At 50.1% G+C, this 23,040-nt stretch overlaps 6 protein-coding genes across 6 annotated transcripts; 5 read left to right on the top strand and 1 right to left on the bottom strand.

The window, feature by feature from the left end:
• Positions 1-3,119: 3,119 nt before the first annotated feature.
• Positions 3,120-3,791, top strand: STEHIDRAFT_114518 (uncharacterized protein; the record flags this gene model as incomplete). Its single annotated transcript, XM_007308733.1, has 1 exon — positions 3,120-3,791. The coding sequence occupies one exon, from the start codon at positions 3,120-3,122 to the stop codon at positions 3,789-3,791; it is 672 nt and encodes a 223-aa protein (XP_007308795.1).
• A 596-nt stretch (positions 3,792-4,387) lies between these two features.
• On the top strand, positions 4,388-6,169 carry STEHIDRAFT_149603 (uncharacterized protein; the record flags this gene model as incomplete). The annotated part of the gene is made up of 6 exons (XM_007308734.1): positions 4,388-4,723; positions 4,777-5,216; positions 5,279-5,352; positions 5,418-5,591; positions 5,751-6,027; positions 6,104-6,169. Coding segments are annotated over 5 exons (1,159 nt in total), but the record flags the coding sequence as incomplete, so codon positions are not given.
• Positions 6,170-9,796: 3,627 nt separating this feature from the next.
• Positions 9,797-10,307, top strand: STEHIDRAFT_161171 (uncharacterized protein; the record flags this gene model as incomplete). Its single annotated transcript, XM_007308735.1, has 2 exons — positions 9,797-10,142; positions 10,267-10,307. 2 exons carry the CDS (start codon positions 9,797-9,799, stop codon positions 10,305-10,307), a joined length of 387 nt encoding a protein of 128 aa, XP_007308797.1.
• Positions 10,308-11,395: 1,088 nt separating this feature from the next.
• Positions 11,396-12,395, top strand: STEHIDRAFT_124691 (uncharacterized protein). The gene is made up of 4 exons (XM_007308736.1): positions 11,396-11,434; positions 11,795-11,955; positions 12,022-12,126; positions 12,216-12,395. The coding sequence occupies exons 1-4, from the start codon at positions 11,402-11,404 to the stop codon at positions 12,304-12,306; spliced, it is 390 nt and encodes a 129-aa protein (XP_007308798.1). The 5' UTR covers positions 11,396-11,401; the 3' UTR covers positions 12,307-12,395.
• A 207-nt stretch (positions 12,396-12,602) lies between these two features.
• STEHIDRAFT_149604 (uncharacterized protein) lies at positions 12,603-13,353 on the top strand. The gene has a single exon (XM_007308737.1). The coding sequence runs from the start codon at positions 12,665-12,667 to the stop codon at positions 12,854-12,856; it is 192 nt and encodes a 63-aa protein (XP_007308799.1). The 5' UTR covers positions 12,603-12,664; the 3' UTR covers positions 12,857-13,353.
• A 52-nt stretch (positions 13,354-13,405) lies between these two features.
• STEHIDRAFT_141826 (uncharacterized protein) lies at positions 13,406-15,250 on the bottom strand (the record flags this gene model as incomplete). Its single annotated transcript, XM_007308738.1, has 6 exons — positions 13,406-13,573; positions 13,644-13,862; positions 13,941-14,120; positions 14,210-14,283; positions 14,344-14,837; positions 14,913-15,250. 5 exons carry the CDS (start codon positions 15,248-15,250, stop codon positions 13,728-13,730), a joined length of 1,221 nt encoding a protein of 406 aa, XP_007308800.1. The 3' UTR covers positions 13,406-13,573; positions 13,644-13,727.
• Positions 15,251-23,040: the final 7,790 nt, after the last annotated feature.

The raw sequence follows: 23,040 nt of genomic DNA on the forward strand, positions 1-23,040 counted from the left end.
ACCACGCTCTTCCAAGACAAGCAATGCTGATAGAACCAAGCAAGACTAGCCTAGGGTCATCCATCCAGGAAACGACAAGAGGAATCAAGGAGTGCAGAACAGGAAGAAAAGCGTTTCTACTACTCACTCACGAGCGTGGAAAGCGATAAGATAAGATAAGAATCCATATCGGGCAAGCCGCCTCAACCCATTCTGCGAAGACGATGCAGGACGCTTGTTTCAACATACCCTCTATCCGACACCGTGACCAACATGCATCTTCCTTTGTTGCTCGTCAGGTTATCGACAAAATCTACAGCCCGGCATCTTCTACTCCCACCCTCCCACACCTCTCGGACTCAAAGAACCATACTCGACATGCCTCCTACTTTTGCACATCGGGGCTAGCTCCACATCAGCAGCTCATACTCGAGCCTTGAGGCCTACACCCACTCCAATTCAACCCTTCCAACCACTAGTCCTACTTCCTCGTTCGGAGGCTTAGACGATCCTTTGTTCTCGGCCAGTCTCGGAGACAGAGCTGAAGCCGTAGATGAAGGACGATTTTGGATTTCGAGTTGAAGGGAACGGATGCCAGAATGGAAAAAGTGGCGACTGAGGATATGGCGGCAGAGAGTCGGGAACATGTACTGTCCGTTGTGCGAGACATAGAGAACTTCGTCCAGTCCGGATGGGTCGGTCATCACTCGGTGCGTTCTTTTATCACAATTCTTTATACGCCACTCTTTCGTACATTACTTGGTCTCGTCGGCCAAATCACACTATTGCATTAACATGAGTAATTCATTCCTGGACTGACACGTACATGACCTCCTGCAGCAGTTCGCCGAGCTCAATATGCCCTTGCTCTCCCTACGACTGCCTCCGCTCACCTCACCTCGGGCCACCCACCCGATCTCACACTCCCTTGCCCCCCCTCTCTCGCTCCCAAGCCTCTACATACGTCGAAGTGCGAAAAATCGTCTCCTCCGACCCGATCAACTAGCACTTTCATCGTCATCGCCGCTCCTCTCGAGCTCGCTCGTCGTCAGCTAGCTGGCGACTTCATCTACGAGGCTCACTCCGCGCTGCGCTCAGCTTATATGACCCGACCTCGTTCTTTCACTTCCGTGCTGCGCTCCGGCGCAAGACGTTTCTACAGCACTTTAAAAATAGCCCTGGGGGCTACATCTAGTTTGGTTTAGCGTATGGTCATGGCCAATTCCTTGTTCGCTTCTCATACCGAGCATTCGAGTCCGGTCTAGCTAGCGGGAGCAGGCTGACAGAATGCGTGCATGCATCCGATTGTATGTATGCAGGATGTCGTCTCTGGCGAGGGGAACGATTTGTGCTGGGTACAGGGTCTGTCGTGTGTCTTTTTTTCACCTCTTTTTGTCTGCCTTGACTCTTTTTTTGGAGTTGCGAAAGGTATGCCATGGCTTTGTCGAAGGCATGCTTAGAGCGCATATATCGACCTTTTGAGCATATGCTCATGTTTTGAATGCGTACACCGCCCCTGATTTATCGACGCCACATATCAACCCCACGGATCCGTACCTTATCAGTGCAGATGACGACTCGTTCGTCGTTTTCCTTTGATCACTCGAAGTGGTGCTTGTATAACCACCATCATCAGAACGCGTAGTACTCTGCGTTAGCCTCATGCATACACCCACTGTTGGCTTCGTTCGTTCTGCCACTCTCGTGTTTGAGCGCGTATGTCGGCCACTCGAACGCACAAACAGAGCAGTATCCTCTTTTCTGAGCTTTCGTAAACGAATCATAATTGGATCCAGCCGTTGTAGAATGCAGGTCTATCTTTCTTCCGGCTCTCAGAACACAAAGTACCTTCCTTGGATTCATTTCTGCCCGTACAGACCATATGACTCGTCGCTAGGGTGCATGCCTCTTCGTGTCCTATGGTGCATCATCCCGCGCCCAAATCCAAATGCATGTGGACGCATATACTCCTTTTTTCTTTCTTTTTTCTTTTGTCCCGACCTTCGTCTACCGAAAGTTAGACTCTCCTTCACAACACCCGTCCCGATAGAGATCGCATATACGCATCTCTCTAGCTCTCACTCTGATCAGAATCTTACACCCGCCGACTGTATTTCGTCTTTTTCGACGCGATATATCTACACCTCCTTTCGAAGGTGTACGGGGAAGGAGCCATGAGAGTATCTACATGACTCTGACCACCATCACAGTGTCGCAGCCTTCTGGCGACCTGTTTGCCAGTGTATTGCCTGTGGCGACACAACCGTCAGCCCCGCAGCCTTCTGGCCAGCTATGTGTGGGTGTATTGTCTGTGGCAACATCACACGGCACACCTTGCCCACATATTCACACATCAGGACATCTGTGCGCACTGAGCAGAAGGGAGTGTTTAAGCTAGTGTGATGCCACCGGGGCGAACCCGTCGTTCTCGACTACGAATGGGCCAATTGTCATGAAATAAAGGGCTGGAGGCAATGGAGGACATTGATTTACATCGGAAGAGCGCGCTACTTCGAGAACACATGCTCGTTTGACCGAGAACGAGTGATTTTACGGTTGGTGAGGGTACTCACCAGGTTCAGGTCATCGTTCTCGATGGTGAGTGGACCGTTTCATGTCAAGCCAAGTACCAGATCATATGTATGATGCCTGTATGCATCGATCGAACCCGTTACCCCGTAAACGCACGAGCATTTGACTGAGAAGGAGTGATTTTGCGGTTGGTGGGTGGTACTCACCAGGCTCGGATCGTCGTCCTTAACGGCGAGTGGACCGTTTCACATGGAACCAAGTACAGGGGCATATGTGGGACGCCTGTGCGCGTCGATCGAGCCCGCTACCTAACTTCTTGGAAAGATGCATTATCACCTCTACAGCTCACGTACCAGATTTTATTGAGATTTTACGGTCACCGGAGAGCCTATGGTCGTGCAAGAAATTCATGTATCTGCCTACCACCGGTTCAACGCGTCTCGCGGGGACCAAACAATGTCCAATTTCTACGCCGCGTCTGCGGGAATTGTGCGTCACCATATACTAGACGCAATCAGATCCAGAAGCTCTTCCGCGAATTACCTGGTGTGCCACAGGTCCACTCGCATTTCTCCCCCTTCACGCCGCAGGCTGTTACACCACACCAGATGAACCCAAGGTTTTCCAATACGTTGTATCCTCGTACACGCCCACTCGGCTCTCGTGAAAGGGTTAGAGAAGCATTCACAGTCTCCCCGTATCCTCGCTGTTTCACAGCCCAGCACGCCCTATTGCTCGCGGCTCCCGGGGCGATCAAGAGCTGCATCAGCGACCGCGAGCTCGACTGGCTCAACGGATCGAACGCCATCGTGGCCTCCGTGCTCGAGGCGATGGAGGAATACAATTGGTGCCACTTAGCCTGCCACAGCATTCAGGACACTAAAGATCCGATGAAAAGCAAATTCGCTCTGCATGGCGGAGCGCTGGACCTGAAAATAATCATGACCAAGACGTTCGAACGCGCCGAGATGGCGTTCCTGTCTGCGTGCCAGACTGAGACGGGCGACGAGAATCGACCAGAGGAAGCAGTGCATCTCGCGGCGGCGATGCTCGCAGCAGGATACAGGACTGTATACGCAACGATGTGGTCGATCGGAGACAAGGATGGGCTTGTGGTTGCTAAAGAGGTTTATTCGTACCTGTTGAATAGGTCAGATAGGGGAAACGGGAAGGAAGCGTACGCGCTACATCAGGCGGTGGCGACTCTCAGAAACAATGTTGGTGAGGAGGCCTTCGTGAAGTGCTTCCGTTCGTCCATTTCGGCGCTTGAGCCCGTGTAGGTAATCTGCGAAATGGGTCAGCGTGGTATTGAGATGTATCGTGTATAGTCCAAAGTGATAATTCGACAGCTTCGTTATCGCTGAGCGGGAGTTAGGTTTGAGTCCCACATAGCGGACGGAAATCCTTCGAGGAGTCGAACACAGCATGCAAGTCAAGAGGGTACACATTGAGGATACGCACTGTGGTAAAGGGATGTGGTTCATAGTGTGCCGGTTCTAGAGAGAGACTAGAGCAAGGCGGAAGGTGGGAGGACACATCATGATTCGGAGTCGTCCATTCCGATCCGGAGCCTACAGACCAATGAAAGTCCTCTAGAAGAGACGAAGGATTCGAGATGCTTTTATCTGATTCACTTGAGATGAATTTGGATACCTAACTTGTAGAGGTGCTTGATTCTGTCGACAAGATTGAGATACAGACTTGCAGGTGACAGTAGGTGAAGGTTTGGACTGGTTTGGATCGAGAGCTACACACGGCCCGCCACACTGACATGGGTTAGGGGTTTATTACGCCACACGAGATCGTCAAATTGATTTTTGGCCCTTTTGCTCTTGACTTCGTACCATCCCGCCCAATTCTCTACCCTTCGTGTGGCCATGGCAAAGACGAAGCGAAAAACCAAACGCACATCCAAGCTACAAGCTCCGAGTATTCCAAACGATGGACCCTTTTGCCTTCCTGAGCCCGCTGACGAGTCACTAGTATCGAAAGGCATCCTCCCCGTCGAACTCACCCACTCGATAATCGCCCAGGCTCTCGGAAATTACTATACCAATCTTATTCTCTACGAAGGGAATAACATCACTGAAAATGGAGAGCCAGATGTGCCATTCACCCTTTTGCACGCGTCGAAGTTGTTCAGGACGGAAACGATCAGGTTAATGGGATATCTGTTTGCAGGGTCGAGGGAGATCATCGACACTCGTAACGGGTGAGTCGCTCTCTCTTCTTTCCCTAGTTTTCCATCCGAACCTCTCTAGATAGAATCGTACACCTCAAAACATACTACACCTGGCTCCACCGCCTCCGCCATCTCCACTTCGTCGCCCACAACTACCCCTTCTCAACCTTCAACTCTCTCTCCAACTCCTACGAATCCCACGACAAAACAGACGAACCGACAAAAGGTCTCGGTCTGTTTGACCTCTGGCAGAACTTCCTCGATAACACGGCTCTCGAACGTCAGCTGTTGACGGAGCAGTGTAAAGTCTCCGTGCCGCTTTCGAGGCCGATCGAGATGGAGGATATCAGGAGAGTGTGGATGGGCGTGGTCGTGGAGGAGAGGATGGTTAAAAGTGTGGAGGCGATACCAGGGTTTGTGCGGAGGGTTGGAGAGGAAGGAGGTACGGGCGTAGGGTTGTGGGCTGTGCTTGTCGGGAGGATCGTGAGGGCGAGTCGGTGGAAAGGATTGAAGTTTCTCAAAAGTGCGTCTCGTTTGTGTTTGCTTGTTGCTGATACAGTGCTCTTACGATCATATTATCCGCAGTGGTGATGGTCAAGGGCATAGTGATGATCGTAGAGAGGATCATCAACGGCGTTCGCGCAGGAACAATGAACGATGTACGTCAATACATCTCGTATTCCTCTTTCCATATCAGTTCTCTCATCCCGCGCCTTCAATCTAGCTTTCATGTACACTCCCGGCCATTTCCCTCGACCGCCAACGCCGAAAATACGACTCAACGTCCGTCCAGAACGTCTCATACGTGTTCCCCGGGATGGTAATGTCTGACGTATCCGACCTCGGAGAGCTGGAGCTCTTCGTGACGGGCTTCACAGCGGTCATGGTCGAGTTACAGGTTCGTACAACCTTTTTACAATATTCCCTCCTTCCCTCCGCCCACGCAAATCTGTTGACTCTCGTTGCTTACTATGATCGTAACGCCGACCGGATTGCTTCCTATCCTCGTACGATATATGCGCTACGATCCGATCACCTCACATCTCCCCTTTTCCAGATACTTGGAGCGAACGGTGACCCTTTCCATCTCAAGATGGCCGAACGATGCAGACGCTGGCTAGGAACTTTATTCAGCGAAGAGGAGAGGATCTGTCGAGGACTAGGCGATCAGACGAGAGAGGAGGCCATCTGAGCATTCATTTATTGAGCAGGTCGCGGTCTTGGTGAGAGGTCAGTTTGGACGCAGTACTAGGAATGATAGCTGATAGAGAACGATCGTTGATGTAGCGGTGGCAAGCGCCGCTGCTTCGAGTAACAAAGTAAACCCAGGCTCGGTGGGTCCTCTTCTGTATCACACATCTCGGATTGATTACTGACGCTCTGATTTGGCGACCACGACCGTTTGTATAGGATGCATGTGTTACAAAATTAACTAAAGTTGTACCCGTTCATGGACGAACGTCCGGATAACGTTGCCCAGCATCTCCTCATCTTGGACGTTGTCGAGCCTCTCGTTGAACCAAAACAAAATGCCCCCCGAGCATTTGCCACTACCAGTTTCTGTTTAGTCTCCTGCCAGCTCTGGCGTGTGGCTCCGGCAGTACCTGCGCTCCTCGATACTTATGCTCGTTTCATGAATAGAGCATTCCCTGTCTTTCCTGCTGCTCCCGGACTTCATGGCTCCATATATGCCCACTCCTGTTGATCTCAGTCCTACCAGCCTCAGTAGGATTTTCGTCTCTGGTCTACGTTTCTCGATCCCAGGACTTGTGGCGGCGACGCTTACCAACGACCTCTGACCCTGTGGAATTTTGAGTTTAATCATCTATACTGCTCTGCATTCAGTAGAGCAGAACCGCACCGTCACAGTATAGCCTCCAGGGCTGATCCGAGTTTGGCTCCCTAAGACGAGGCTTACAGACCACTGAGCGCCATCACAGCTCAAGCTTCATTCTGTGGTATACATACGGAGCGAGCACACTCACAGGTCCCCATTTGTGTCGGTCTCCGTGCTCGCACTTGCATCGCTGGGGCTTTAGCAAGTGCACGTTCGATGTACACAGTATGCGATTCAGTCCTTTACGGTATGGTTCAGGTCTTCACGGTATGACCGCAGTTTCTTTTGCCCTTCGAGATTAAACTATTATATTGCTTCTGACACGGCCATCTTGCCCAATTTCCAGCGCTTTCTTTACTTGATGAAGTCGGACGGTGTGCCTGTGCTGTCAGTGTTAGGCCTTTAGGCTTGCCGCCCCAGGAACATGGTCGCACATCACACGTACCCTGTCCCTTTGATCTCCGTCTGACTACAAATGGCTGAACCTTGTGTTCTGACCAGTTACCAGTAGAGGCCACGTTCGAATGTAGCCATTCGGTTTTGTGGCTGGGAATGTATGGCATTCCTGTCAAGTTTACTTATTCGCTATCGAAACATAGGCTCGAAGTTCGACCCCTTTCTTTGCTCCGTGGCGAGCCATGGCCGTTGTCGTAACGATCACGCGAAGTCTATCTGGCTTTGTACTTTGCGCATTGTCGGCTATTACCTCGCGACAATCTCTGCATCAGCTCTGATTCCCTCTACACTTCGCATCGAGCTCTAGTCCCTCCTTCCTTCGAGCTTACGAACTACAGCACTCGTCTCGAACAATGCTACCAACTACTGCGCTTTAGCCGTTTCTTTTTCTTCGCCCCCGACTACCCAAAGCGAGGTCTGATCTCTGTAAAGAGGTACAGCTGTTTCACCTGTCGATCACTATTCAATGACCCTTCCAGTACTGTATTAATTTAGTCCCTCAGGCACTCTAACGGAGTCTTCCCGGTCGGTAAATTGATACAACTTCATCATATGCCAAGTCAAACGCACGACATCGAGTGTCAAATCGCCGACCGCTACGTTTCACCTCGACGCCGGCCGTCTTTTCAATGACCTATACCGCCCTGTACTCTGAGTACAGTCGAGTATAAAGCCGCACCTCTGACATTGTAGTAATAACCAAGGCTCACCACCTTTTTACACCTTCAGACTACACTCACCCTTCGCAACTAGTAATACGATGCAACTCCCTCTTCTCCTCAGCACCGTTGCGTCTGTCCTTCTTCTCGCCTCGACGACGAATGGACAGAATATCACGCCTGCTGCTAGTACGTCCCCATCCCTCTTTCCTATTCAGGCCGATCTGAGGAGAACCGGAAACCCTGAATAATCAATCTAGTCGAGGCCTGCGTTGGCCACGCCGAAGGTTCCGTCTGTTCCTACTCGCCTTGCGGAGATGGTCCAGGGCCGCACTGTGAAGTAATTGTGGAAGGCCGTATGTTCACCTTCATTTTTTTCCTCGTTAGACATATGGATGATGATACCTAACGTCTTTCTTTCGGGTCTTTAGACTGCGAGTACTCTAACAACGGGACCTTCTACTGCGATCCGGCGTTGGAGTCTTGAATGGCTAGGTCCTGATGTGGTGTATACATTAAAATTCTTGATATTTAATAGTCTCTTCTTGCCCCACTTCAATCCTTTCATGCGAGGAATTCAAATGTCCCCATGCGTGCACTGGTGTCACTCTCAATGGATTCGGACGGTGTGCTTGTACTGTCGGTGGTAGGCCCTTAAGATTGCCGCTCCTAACACCACACACTGCGGGCGCTCTGTCCTGGCTCCAGTTTCAGTGATATGTACGCGATCAAAGGCTGTCGCAAGGCGTACAGACCGCACATCAATGGACCTTGCTCTGAAAGCTTACAACGTCACGTTCGAATGCAGCCGTTTAGCTTGGGTGCGGGAAATAATGGCCAATGTCCGATTATATGACCTTCCCTTTCTTTGCTCCGAGGTAAAATGCGGCCGTTGTCGTGTCATTTATGTTATTTAGAATGCCGCTGATAGCCTGGAGAGGAGCGTCTATCAAATGTCTTCTCTGCACCTAAACTGGTTCGGAACAACCTTGGGCCAATGATTGAGTGAGTCAAAGAGCCCCACTCCGTTTTGCACCACGGAGTCTACCAGACGAGTTCCTGGGTCCACGGATTATTAATGATAGGATGCCGTACTCATCATGCGGGGATGGTACAGAATTAAATTACGAGGTAATCGTGGAAGACCGTGCATCCACTCTGGAACTCCCCTCCCCAATCTACGCTTCACGCAAACCTTAACGTGTCCTCCTATTGCACATCAGTCAACCTCTCGAATGCGACCCCTCGAGCTATTTCTGCGCCGTCCTGTGTCTTGCCTGTGTCTCTCCTCCGCCTTTGTCAATGACTACCTCTCTGTTGGCTTTCCAATTATTGAACATATGATACGACTTCCCTCGATACTGCTGAACATGCTTTTCTGTTTCCTTGACACGTGTCTTGGTCATAAACGGAACGGCCAGGTACACCTATTCTACGAAATACACAATCATGCTTTCATACGTAAGTCAAACATTCGTCTCCTCGGCCTCACAACGTCGGACGATGACCAGAACCGTGTTATTCCACGACGCCAAACTGCATCCATGGCTCAGTATGTCCATTGTGCTATTCATAGTTTCAGACGCTGGTAGTTGGATCATGTCATTAGCCTTGCTCAAAGTTCGCATATTGAGGCCTCGCATATGAGGCTCGTAAATGAGCTCGATATGAGCTCGATATGAGCTGAGCTGCCCCATTAGGCAGAAACTGTTCGGCAAAGCCTCTTGGCTGTGCTGGAGCTCATATCAAACTCATATCGAGCTCATATACGAGCTCATATACAGCGTTTATGAGGGCTCGATATGAGCACTCTGAACAAGGCTATTCTCTATCCCTCTCCTTGATCGTCGGGCGGTAGAGCCCGTTATATTCTCCCTTGTACGGGCAGTCTATTCCGTTTTGTAACACAATAATAGAGTGCACACATCCACATGGATTGCGTGAGTCATCAAACGCACATATTGACGCCCTCTTTCTATATAATTTAGGGCAGTGGAGCTCTAACTTGACGAGGACATTGCCTACTGTTCATACGCATCTTGGACGTATCTTTGTGCTTCGAAAACAAGGTATGGTGCTCATTTTTTACTCTCCCTTCCGTCATATTAAAACAAGTATTGTCATCATCACAATTAGACCTATACTGCAACCATGAAACTCTCCGTCTTCTCATTGCTGTCCTTAACAATCATCTCCACCAGGAGCGCGTCCGCTGCCTATTTCGACCAATACTCTAGCACAGACTGCACCGGCACCGTCGTCCAGACCAGCTCTCTCAATCCCGGCCAGAATCAGTGCTACGAGCAGCTTGGTAGCGCCGCCTCGTTGTTTGTGAGCACGGACGCCTTTCCTTGCACTTTCACGCTCTTCACAGACTCGGATGGACCGGATGGATGCAACTTTGGGAGTTTGACCGGGGTCCTCAATAATACTGCGAATGCGCAGGGATGTATAAACTTTTATGGGACGGGAGAGTTTATCCTGGGTGTTTGTGGAAGTGCGTCATGAATGCATGTAGGGTGCGATGGCACCAGGTGTCTCGAGAGCGAAGCAGGTCGGAACTTTCAACTCACTGGATTTTGAGCCTTAACCGTTGAAGCTGACTATGAGGTGGATTCCAGGTCATACAATCCCAAGTGGTCCTTATTACGGCGAAGAATAACAATATTTTGTCATGGTTTCCAGATGAGTTGTGTGATCCATATTCCTTCCCGTTGCGTGACGTGCATTCAGCCAGAGAGGTCTGTAAAACTCGTCGGGCTACCACCACTCTGACCGCAGTGTCTCTCTAAACCTCATCTATCCTTTATGTATGTGCAGTGTATGTCAACCATCTTTTCATCTCCACTTGCAGACGGTCAGGGGTACATCATGCCCGTGTGCGTCTATCAAGCCTTTTGTCCCGACCGGTCTTTGGTCTTACGTTCGTAGCGTTATGTCAGTAGTCCAGAAATCACCACTAGGCATATGATCTGGCCGTTCTCAACTCAATGTAACCACTACGGCGTTTCGGCCCTTCCAAGGCTCACTTGACTGTGATACATACTCGGGGACAGGTCACTCTGATAGCGTCCGTAGCGCCCTTGCCTTAATCTTTAAATCGTTACGAATAGAGTTACAGTCTTCCGTGCTCCATGCGGAATAGTATATGGGATATGAGGAACTACAGTAGACACGTACAGGCGAAGACATGCAGACGTCACCCTACCATCCACCACGGCCTCTAATGGCCTCCACCAAATCCATGGGAACCTCAAAAGCGTGCATGTCAGTTTTTTTATGGACCAGCTCTTACGAGGGAAAGGTATAAATACCTCTGGACCTCAGTCTTTTCTTTTTGTGACCAAGTCTGAGGTATCGGCGTCCTCACCTCTGTCCCGCTCCAACATCCTCAGTATAAGAATATGCGATTCTTAAACATCGTCTCCGGGTTTGCCTCGTTCGTCCTGCTCTTCGTAGTCACAACTGCTCAGAGCACCGTAGGTCCCGATACCCCCGGCGCCAGTACGTCTCATCTCCATCATATCCCTCTTCTCCCGCCTACCCTTGGATCAATCCTTATTGTCCTTCATCTTCAGCTGCTGCATGTGCTGGCCGTCCCACTGGAATTGAGTGCGCTTATTGTCCATGCTGCGCCACAGACGGAGGTTCAACGACCGATGTTATAATCGGGTGTACGATTGCTTTTTCTTCTTTATGAGACGAGGGACCGCTCACCGAGATCCTCTCCTTGGATAGATTGCGTGGAGTCGAACGATGGTGTATTATATTGTGACAACGGTATTACACCTGGGAAGTATCCTTGTTAGCTGGAGTGTGCGAAATAGGGGAAGGAAAGCTGCCAAGAAAAATAAAGTCGCCTTATATCATAATGCTATGTATTTGTGCACAAAAGAAATCCAGACATCTGGAGTTTGTCCTTATGACCAGTGTGTCAGCACGTTTGTGCTTTGGTGAAATGTACGTGGTGGCTCTTGAACGACCGCAAGCGCCTTAAGCGTCTTAAGCGTCTGGAGAGTGTATGCTGAAAGCGATGGGCCACCCACGACGCCACTCGATTCGTGAAAGGGCCAACGCTGCGAGAGGTCACACGAAAAGGCCACACCCTCGACGAATAATATTCGGTGGAATAATTCTCTCGTATCTCACATCGGAAAACAATACACTCATAATAAGAGATCCTACGAAAATGCAGGACTGCCTGCTTCACGAGTCCACCTCGGTATCGCAGTACAATCCGCCCGAGGACGCAGTCTCGCAATCTATAATCAAACCAACAAAACAACGTGCCGTGTCAGTATCTTCGTCCACTTTTACACCCATCGACTTCGAAAGATGAGTGCTCATATATGCTAAGGAAATTCCGAGCGACGTACGTCCGTCAAGAATGAGGCAAGACTCGACTGTCCCGGTACCTGGACAGGTGGAGATAGCGTAAAATTGACAGAAGTCGCCTTGCTGGTGGCCAACGCAGGCTTCGGCTGAAAAGTCATTCCATTGATAGACAATTAGTGAATCACCAAAGAAGGAGAAACAATGGGTGGAGCTGGTTCGGGAAAAGAAAACGTACTGGCGTTGTGGCCAATCCCGGAGAACGGGGATGCGTTGCTCATCGACACGAAAAGGACGAGGGACGCGAGAGCGGAGAGGGCGTTGAATAACTGCATTTCGATTACGAATGACAAGCTCGAAAGCTGAAGGGATATGAGCTTATAAAGTAGAAGGTTTTATACCGCTCCGCTCATCTCCAGACACGCCGGGCGGCAAACCGAATATAAGTTATCATTGTCTAAGCACGTTCAATTGTCAGATCGTCATGCGTTGAATCGCGCCCACCTGTGCCCAGCATTTCGGCATGGGTAGATATTTAGAGAATGAACGTGTCGGTACTCCGGCACCGTGCATAGAATGCAAGTTGAATTTAAAGATAAAACCATGGGGCTGCGAGTCGACCAAGTCGCAGCCCACATACAATCGTAGTGTATTGCCGCTGAAGCCATACAGAGGCTGTGACGCAGAATGTCGAGGCAGTACGATCCCGTGAAACACCTCCCGAAAAAGGCATCGAGTACACGTAGATACACTCTAGGACGGGCAATCCATCAGAGAGGATACGGAAATTGCGACGTTATCCTCGGTCGACCTAGCCACCATACTAAGATCAAAGCGATGGCGTATCATTTTGCATATAGCGCTCCAGACGAACCGTGAGGGCAAGAACAAACCAAGTCCACAAGGGCTAGTAGAGGAGCGGACGTACATCTACGCCGAAGTACGCTTTAGCCTTTAGCAGAGAGCAGTTTCGATGCTGAGACGAGAGTGATGACTGGGCCGTGGCCCGACTCCATGGAGAGGCGGATCTTGGATCACGGTTACATGACGTGGCGCTCCGAGATTTCAATTCACGGGCTATGCCACACTTGTGGAATGATCGCAGCGCAGAGCGAGCCGTCGTTGTGACTCGCGAAGGACTACATACCGTCCGCAACACAGACCATACGAGCACGAGCCTGAAGCTAGGAACCATGCGGATCCACTGAGGGGCACATATCCCACAAGGCTCAGTACACGTCAATAGATGTTATCTGCAGCCTGAAAAACGGGAGGTTCTGTGAGCTTCAGATCGGCTACTTTGCAGGTCGCAAACTTCAATTTTCAAGTAATATTTCGCTTCCAACCCTCGGTAAGTGCCAGACGCAGGCCAAAGGAGGGTGATCAGCCAATCACAGCCGGCCTACATATTCCCCTTCAAAATGAAAATTCACTTGGAATTCTCGCTTTTACATTTCGTTTGCATCACCTTGCAACCCAAAAGTCCACTTTTCAGGCTGCAGATAACATCTAATGCCGAAAGAGTTCGCAATGACACCATTTGTCGGCCTTCAGGTATAACGAGGGAGCGAAAATACCAGGCTAGCATCGTATGCACTATACTGACGCACTGGTATCAGTAATCAGGAATGACGACGGAGAAAGATGCGAGAAATAAAACACCGACGACGAAAACTCGAGCGCCACCGCCACACCACCTTCAGCCCACTCCAAAAGCCCTGCTTACTCCTCTAAAGCTTTGCGTCGAGATTCAGACTTTCTCTTCCCGACTCCGGTCCCCTAAGCCCCTGCTTATCCTCTCTCCCTCGCCGAAGAAGGTGCCCGCCCACCTTCTACATCTTTCTGCCATCTTCTTATTTAGCGGATTGGGGACTGATTCGAGGATCTATCGCAACCCATGGCCCATATACAGATGTCAGAACCATCTCATCTATGTCAGAATGCGAGACGGAAACGGGCGTACCTGACATTCAGCCATATTTCTCGCATACCCCGTTATCGAGAGCTCCAGGTCTCCGAAATCATGATCACAAACATCGGTATGCGTGAGCCCGGGGAAAGGATAGAGGGAGAATTGATAGGTTATATTGAGGTACGTGTTATGTTGGCCGGTAAGGGAGAGAGCGGGAAGATGACAGGTAATCTGTGGAAGGAAACGCGAGGCTTGGTTCAGGGATAGGAGGGAATACGGCGGAACGAGCGACGAGTGAGAGAAAAAAAGGGAGAGCGTACATCGTCTATAGTCCCGTCGTGTACACCTTCGATTGTCTCGGCAATCTCGTCCATCATCAGCTTGAATGACCACACTATCCGCCAGACAGATCAACCTCGTATTCCCGACTTCAAAAACGCGCAAAAATACGCACGTCTCAAAAATCTAACCCCATTGACTCTACACTTTTTCACGATCCTACCCACGAGCACGTCCCACAAGCTTCCCTCAACACCGATGCCTCCGGCGGCAGTACCGGTATCCGAGTCCGACTCGACTCTCTGCACATAACCAGGTATTCCCTCCACGCTCTTCACCATATACTTCTCCACAGCCATCTCGTTCCATACCCTCCGGAAATCCTCCAGGACGACTTCTCCCAAAGATGTTATTCGCGCGTGGAGGAGATCGAACTCGTAAGCTTTGTTGTACACATAGTGCTCCCACAAATGGAAGAACCCCAGCTCCTTCGTTTCTTCGTCACCGTGCTCGTCTTCGTCGCTGGTTTTAGATCTGGCGAAGTGATTGTCGTTGGGAAAGAAGGTTTCGGAGAGCTCGACGAATGTGAGAAAGTCGTCATTATGTGCCGAGGAATGCAGCCGCCGAAAGCGGTCAAAGTGCCCGTAGTAAGCTTTGAGATTGACGATTCTAACCGGTCGTTCAGCTCGTCAGGAAAGTGAACTCGGGTCGTTGGAATCAATGAAACGGCGAGAATCCACTCACCCCTTCTGAATGTCAACAATCGTCTCCGTGCCACCAAAGAGATAACCCATCAACCTGATCGTCTCCATTCTGAACACCCTCGAGACATGTAAGAGCACCAGCATCGCGTCCCATTCTCCATTCTTCTTGTGATCTGACCCTTCGTAGAAGATGAGCTCGGTGTAGTAGTTCCCTAGTGCGTGCGCGATGACGGAGTGTGTGAGTTCGATGGGTAGGATGCCGAACGATATTTGTAAGTCCAGTGCGCGAGAACCAGATGTGGCATTATTATTGGAGTCGTGTTCTAGGACTTTCGAAACAGTAGAGGCGCGTTTAAATTTTGGTTTGGTCTTTTCCATGGACGGGATGAGTATGGGGAAGATAATCGTAGCAGGGAAAGCCCAGGAAATTTGTGTGGCGAATGCTCGGCCCAAGAGACGCGACAAGTCAAATTAGTGCCACTGAACCGATGATTCGGCGTGTTGCTCAGTGGCGGGGAACTTCAACAGCTTGGCTTTGCAGGAGTACAATGAGCGGTGATCCAGTATAATAAGTCCAATCAACCCAACGCCACTGAAGCGTATACGAGGGAACACCGAGGGGGGCGCCCGAAGGGCGCCCTGGAAAATCCCGAACGGGCTGTATTGAGCATGACGGACGGGACGAGGGTGGGTTTCCTACGGAGTAACGTACGGCTGCGAGAATCGAAAACTAGAATGTACAAGTAAGATAGCTACACCCTAAGCCCGCGCAACCACGCGAGCTGTACGAGTCGAAGTAAAACATGAAAAATGATCAATGCCGAAAGATTAGTTATGAGTGTAGTAAAGTAAAATAAAGCGAGGATGGACCGAGTAGAAGTCAGGAGAGTTTCCGTGGCATGTAGACATCGTGGGATTACTAGATGGTAATGAGTAAGTAAGAAGTAAGGCAGAGGGAGGGAAGGCGGGTAGAAAAACAGAGCAGGGAGCAGGCGAGACGAGATGAGACGAGACGAAGGGAACCGAGGCGAGGCGAAAAGTGAGAAGACGGAAAGCGGGACGCGAGGTTTATATATCTCTGCGAGAACAAGGGCAGCATCAGCGAATGGCCCGTATCCAAGCGAGGATAGAACAATGCGATGGGCACGCGGTGCCAACGATCGCAAAAAGAGATGAAATGCCGGAGCAACCATAAGACACGTTGATCCGCTTCGTGAAGTGCCAACGCTTTGTTCCATGACAGAGGGACAAAGCGTCGCCACTCCACTGACACCAGGATCCCACACCCGACCAGGTGACTGGTGCCGAGCGGCGTGCCCGTCCCTGAGGACTCATCGCGGTCGAGAAAATGGGTGACAGAGCGGAGGTGTCGTGCTGTGGGGTCGAATTGGATTCGCGAAAACTCACATCTTAGCCCAAATACAAAGTGATATGTATGCCCTCAGTCTTACGCTATGTTGTTGGAGATGCTCTTCCTATGCAGACTCCAGAGTGCTACAACTGCACGTGGTGTTCCAACAAAAGTTGGTGATATTGAAGAGTAGTATATCCATCATTACTCTATTGAAGCATCGATTCGGCAAGCTATCCCGTGTTGCTTGAGGTATAGTCGCAGCGAGAGAGAAGATCCCTCTTTGATCAGGATTATAACTGGTGGCCATGTTCCGAAATACAAATCCTTCTCCGTCCTACGAGCCGCATAAAGTCTACTTCATAGTCTCAAACGCTCACGGCAGCGCCGTAGGAACGCAGTACAAAGTATCGTTACTCGAAGTCTGGCAAGCTATAATCAAGAATGTAACCCGACGCAGTGAGTGAACGATCTATTTAAAGAGCATGAAATGCTAGGGGAAGTACTCACTCCCTTCGATGAACGAATCACAGGTGAGGCCTCCAGGTCTGATTGGAGGTGGGCAACCGGATAACCTGCAAGAGTCTCCTGCGCTCAATCCATCGCACGCAGCGACTTCAGAAACAAAATGAAGACGACGGAGGCGATCTCAGCATGAGCATGGTACAGGGTCAGATCAGAGATAGAGGGGAGGACGGGGAACGCGATGGTGTATGGGCACGGACGTACTAGTAGTTCCGTCTTGCGCGTTGCTCGACGAAGCGAGGAGGATGGCTGAGAATACAGCGGTAAAAATAGGAGAAATATGCATGGTTGTCTGTGCTTCTGATAGTTTCTGGAGTCGGCGGAAACGGATACTGAAGAGTGGGAGGAAAGAACATAAAGCATGGCTCTTATACGAACTACATGCCCAGAAAAAGGTTGGACGAAATTGCCTGAAACATAAACGTTCAAGGCAGTGGTCATGATCATATTTCCCCTACTAGTCATGCACGAAAAAACATAGACTCGGCGATGGTCGTAGAGTAGAGATGATCGTGATTATCGAGCCAGGTATCATTTCATTTCACAGATAAAATCCGAGGCAGATGCGGACTGCGAGGAGCAGTATGAGTTTCAAAGAATGGAGAGCAACAGGTGGGATCATATGTTGAGCTCGCAGCCTGAGTTGTCCGATTGGGTCGAGGATGCCCTATGGGCTATGATAGGTCCGGATGATTGTACCTAGCGCCCTCCGTGTTTTGCATTCCAATCTCCTAAGGATCGTCCACGAGTCTATCTTTACGGAGCCAGAGGAGAGCACGACCAGAACAGAAAGAAGAAATCAAGTGAGGCTCGCATTTAGACTGGTCCGGAATGACGGAGCATGGAGACGTTCCGAGTCATCTCAACCAGAGGAACGATTCAGAGATGTAATGAGTATCAGTAGACCAAATTGATACCAAGCTATTTCCTAGACCATGCACAGCGAACGTTCAAAGGTCTGCCACCTCGGATTTGGCCTAGGAATAGGAAAGGTTCAGCCAGATGGCAGTCGGCCGCATCGACGAGAGTAGAGAAATTGTAAACGCGCGTCGTCAAGTCGAAAGCTGCATTTGAATCTCCGCACGAATCTGAGTTTCCCTACAGCGGCGGATTTTTCAAACCTTGTCCGTGTGTCACACCCGCTCCTCGATCGTCGTCGTCTCCATTGACATGGCTTATTCTCGTCGAGTTTTTGACCCTATCACGAGCTGTATACTCTCAGACATCTGACAGTATTATAGTCAAGGATTCACAACGCTACTTTCGGTGTTCACCAGATCAACTAGCGTTTACATCGTTACTGCGCACTGACAGAGTGCAGCCCCAAGGTCATTACATTCTTTGGAAACCCCCTTGAGCTTACATCTGTGATCCCTTTGCACTGACTGAGGTGAACACCGCTGTGGAACTTTCCCCCTCCATCGCCACATCAGCTGCCACGTCATGACCTCCTTGACCGTTTCCCCTTTGACGACAGGTCCTCTATGCGCCCTTTGTCGATTTGTATCACAGGAACGCTGTCAGAAGTGAACCTAATGTGATACTCAATGCTCTTTCGAAAAGGTTAAGATCTGTCAGGACGACGGCGTTACTGCCTGTCCGTCAGTATATCGTTCCTGGTCGTACGTAGATGTGGCATTCAATGTTTGGGGATCCGGGCCCTATCGTAATCGCCGTGTTGAGCACTGTTGATTGAGTCCCTCTCCGAATTTTTCAACAGTCATCAAAACCCGTCGTTGCGGATTTATGAAAGCCACTGATACATTCTACGGTCGACCGTTCCTCAACTATACGATCCCTTCTCCCATTCAACTATCATTCTACTGAATACATCTAGACCCAGGAAAATCACACATCACTCCGGTCAACGTCAAAGCCTGAAACTCTGAGCTCCTAAGGATACCTGTATTAACTATGTGCCTGGTACCCTTTCTTCACGGAATCTTACCTTTGGTTGTCTGGGGTATAGAGTGTCTCGTCTCTCCGCGGCTTCTTCTCCCCAGCATCGTCCCCGAGCATTACTCAATATTCGCATCCAAGACCCCACCTTCAAACAAGACATGCGGCTCTCGTATCTCTTCTCCACTGTGACCTCCATTCTTCTCCTTGCTGTAACTGCGAGTGCACAAGATCCTAGCGCCGCCCAGAGTACGACCTCTCCTAACCTTTTCAGGATTTGTTTATACTCACGAGGTCTTTGCACTAGTCGCGGCCTGTGCTGGATCCACGAAAGGACAGGAGTGTGGGTACTGTCCCTGCTGTACCGGCAAAATTCACTGTGACCTATTCATCGAAGGCAGTACGTCCGTCACAGTCGCTGATGTCTGCGTAATATTGATCCTTTTTACTGTTTTGCCAGCGTGTGAATACACTTCGAATGGAACTCTTTACTGTGGCTAGAGGGATAGCGGTAGCATTGTGGAGTCTCAGGACTTGTTGGGTTGAAGCGTATCTGCGCCGGGTTCTGATCGTTTTTCAAGACATTGTCTATATTGAAACATGCTGCATTGACTTAGAAGCTGCTCGCCACAATATCCACTTGGCGACTGCTCGGAGGATAATGACGACGTGCCGCTACGTGTATACCGTTGAATACAAATCACGATCATAGTCTTGTCGGAAAACCTGCATTCATTCGGTCGAGGTCGATACAGCTTCGTCAAGTTTGGCCAAGGCAGAGGGTACCCGGTCCCTTGGCCAAGGTGCAGGCCAACAACGTAAGGAAGCTCATATTTGACGAAGTCGGCCAAGTGCCCGACCAAGGACGGCCAAGCTGGCCAAACTTGACCAGTGTGGCCGAGTGGCGTCGAGCATGATCAACCTTACTGTGCGCTGCAGGCAATACCTTTTCCTCGTTTCTTTTCCTCTAATTCACTGCACACAGATGAAGACAAGCAAAAATAATATATTACTACTGTAGGTAGGGTACGACATACACGGCTTACTACTGGTACTACTGTATACGTACTCTACAGGTAGTCCACACTATTATGACGAACTCGGGATTGTTCTCCAACCCATGTACAGACCGAAATACGATGAAGATTTATATTACTCACGAACAAGTGATACAAGAGAGGTAGAACAGACATATACAGAAGATAGTATGATTGTTTCGAGCCCAAACGAACGAAAGTGGGACGGAAAGTTCGTTGTACTGCACCTAGTGAATTGTCTCCTACGAACCAGAGAAGAACTGCAAGGCGAAACTGGGGAACATTCAGTGTTTAGAGTGTGAAGACAATGGTCAACTACCACGCACCTATTACAACGTGTACCCTCCGCGTATGACGATAATGCGATCGTCTATGGAGTGCGAGTCGCCGGGCGGTAATTTCGGGGCCGAACTGTTCGCCATGAGCGCAGTCACATTGGTGTGTTTGATAGAGCTTAGTTATTTCTTGAGTAAAGAGGAGGGCGGTTAGTATGATGGAGACCAGACCAGACGTGAAAGAGACTGGGCATGGTGGTGGTCGAAGACAACAAGTGAACGGACGACCCTTGGACGACCCTCGCAGAATGTAAGTGGCTACGTATGATGTCATGGTCTCGGAAAATGCCGTCCTGCATCCTTGCGCACAGAACTCGCCACCTCTCGCCCCTCGTACAGTGCGCGACAAATCTAATACTTACTCGATGTTGGACTTCTAGATATCTTCTACTTTAGCATGTTCCAATATACACATCACGTATATCTGGAACACCGCTCAACTAACCGAGACCCGCACAGACTATCGAGTCTCAAAGTCACCACGCTGAGTACTTATTCGCTAACTTAGCCTAGAATCAGGATATTGAGGTCCCACTCTTGGTCGTTCACGGTCTATCTTAGCCAATCTCTGCGGATAAAATTGCCAAACATGAGCAAGTGATGGCCATGGACCATATACCGTACGACCACGGTGCGTCAATCTTGGCCAGGCATGGCCACGAAGGCAATACATCGTGGAACGGTAGCTCCAAACTTGACCAAGCTTGGCCAAATACTCTGCTTTGCACGGTCAAGGGTCGTCAAAATGATCGTGCAGGCCAAAATAAATCCGCAGCCGCCCAAAGCCGCTAATCTTGACCATACAAATGCCGGTTTTCCGCTGAGCAGACCCCAATCGACGAACGGTCCGTACGGAAAAGGGGGCTCCTGCATTCGTACGGAATCAGAACACAGTGTGCCACGGCCGCTCAAGCGGGTACAACTCGATGAATAGTTGACTCTGTTCTTGGGTAGAAACAATGGCCAGAAAGTTTACAAAAGAGACAGGAAGCTCTGATACGAGTCCAGCAAAGTCAAGGTCGTAGATGCTCTCAAGTGGCGGATGATCGTGTCCGCGTAAAACCCCAGTAAAATAATCCGTCGGTGAGAGTGTCAAAGGAGAGGCAGAATTTAACCAAGCAGATCAAAAATGAGGTGTTCGCTTCATCGAAAGAGATGGTGTCTCCCGCATGGATTTCTCAGCTCTGCTTCCAGATGGCCTGATAGCTTCAGCGCCGTGGAAGGCCAAAGGTGACAGCAACCAGTAGACAGATCTCGAGCAAGCTGGATAGAATGAGGCCTCTTCAATAGTAGAATGTGATATTTTCATAGATAGTTAGAGATGGTCGTTCTCAACAAACGTCTAAAGCCGGGTGGAGTCTGGACAGTAGGCAGTGAAGAAGGATTGTTCAACATATTTCGAGAAACCCACATTTTTTAGAGCTATATCATTGGAACTCGAGCGTTTCATCACCAAGTCAATCCAGAAGCAAAACGGTCTAGAAAGAATGCTTCAGATAGCATATTGGGCGGCAGAATTGCGTACTAGGACAATAAAAGTGCGACGAGGTAACTGAGGATAGAGGGGTGATTCGCTGAGTCCTTGGCAGGAGTTGCGTGAACGCGATGGCGGGTCGTCTGGAGCTCATTGCGATCAGCGAGGGCTGCCACATGTGCTGATGGAATCGACGAAACACGAAGATGAGTGGAATGGTGAAGAACAAAGAGGGAGAGTGGGAGAGATGACTGGAACGGCGGATCGGAAGGAAGACCGACCGTCTTCATTTGGCCAATGTTTGTGTTTCCACGTGGCGCATAAACGCCACATCTCGAACTGCGCCACAGCCAAACCGCCTCGACCGACCTTTCCCGCAATGCCCTCTGGATTTCTCTCTCATTGTCTCAGAGTATCAAAGACACGTACCAACTCGATCCTGCTCTGAGACAGATTCAACCAGGACTTTACTTGTGTCCTGGCCTTCTTGATGATGAGCGCAATGCGACTGAGATGTGGGCAGGCTGTGCGTCTCCGTACCCACTCGGACGAGACATTCGTGCTCAGATGCATCGCGATAGAAGATACAGCTCTGATCCTGCTGGGCGACTATATTCCATGAGTGCGTCCCGGTCTTATCTCCTTTTGCGTTGCTTCGACTGACAATTTTCCCTCTACCGCGACGCGTTTCAGCTATCCGTTCAGTGGGCTCGTTCGGTATAGCCGTATTGGCTTCCCATCGACGACCTCTTCCCAGAATAATTTGCATGGGATGACCTGCAGAAGATGGAGGTCGAGACGGAGTTCTGCATAGCGCGAATCGTTCTCGTCGAAGCCGCCGACCAACCTTCCTCGAGCCCCTGGAACTGCGATTCGTGAACACGACGGTATGCCAACCTTTGCACCCACCTTCGTTACCTACTTCCCTTCTGTCTTTCCTCCCCATTTTCTTGCGAATGATCCGTCAGGCCTGATAGCGACTGACACTCCGCGATTGTGCCCCATAGAGATAAAGCATGATAGGCGAACATCCATCGTCGCCGGCAAGCTCGACCAAAACACACTCGTCATCGCACTGGAGAGTTAGATCTATATCTACGACACTTCCGGCATGTGTCAGTGACGCGCCATCGCGACAACACAAAATCTCGAAGGTATGTAGCCTTTAGCTATGTTCGTCCATTAGTCTCCCACAGTCAGACCTATGGACGGGAAGACAGTCGTTCCCTTGAGATCCATCCATCCTCCTTTACTCTCGGCGTACCTCTTCGGCTTGACCATCGTCCGCAATTTGTGTGTGTGTAGAGCGCGTTGTACGAAGTCATGCTTCAGCGACTCCGAATCGATCTCTCCAATAGGTTCGGATCATGCCTATGTGGCGATTGGATTATGTGGCTCGTGACCCATAATATTCTGGGAGATGTCCGATGCATATAACAACAGACTGCACAAAACTTCGAGGGAATTCATGCACGGGAGCAAAGGTTATTGATGTTTAGCCATAAAGGGATGGCAGCCCAAACCCTCATAGATGGCTGTATAGGAAG

The sequence above is a fragment of the Stereum hirsutum genome (assembly GCF_000264905.1).
Source record: "Stereum hirsutum FP-91666 SS1 unplaced genomic scaffold STEHIscaffold_16, whole genome shotgun sequence".
NCBI lineage: Eukaryota > Fungi > Basidiomycota > Agaricomycetes > Russulales > Stereaceae > Stereum > Stereum hirsutum.

Bases quoted from the DNA above. Each gene is read 5' to 3' on its own strand.
- STEHIDRAFT_124691 (XM_007308736.1), top strand. From the start codon at position 11,402: ATGGTGTATTATATTGTGACAACGGTATTACAC. The intron at 11,435-11,794 runs CTGGGAAGTATC...CTCGTATCTCAC, and splicing joins TTGTGACAACGGTATTACAC to ATCGGAAAACAATACACTCA. The intron at 12,127-12,215 runs CTGAAAAGTCAT...AAGAAAACGTAC, and splicing joins GTGGCCAACGCAGGCTTCGG to TGGCGTTGTGGCCAATCCCG.
- STEHIDRAFT_149604 (XM_007308737.1), top strand. From the start codon at position 12,665: ATGTCGAGGCAGTACGATCCCGTGAAACACCTCCCGAAAAAGGCATCG.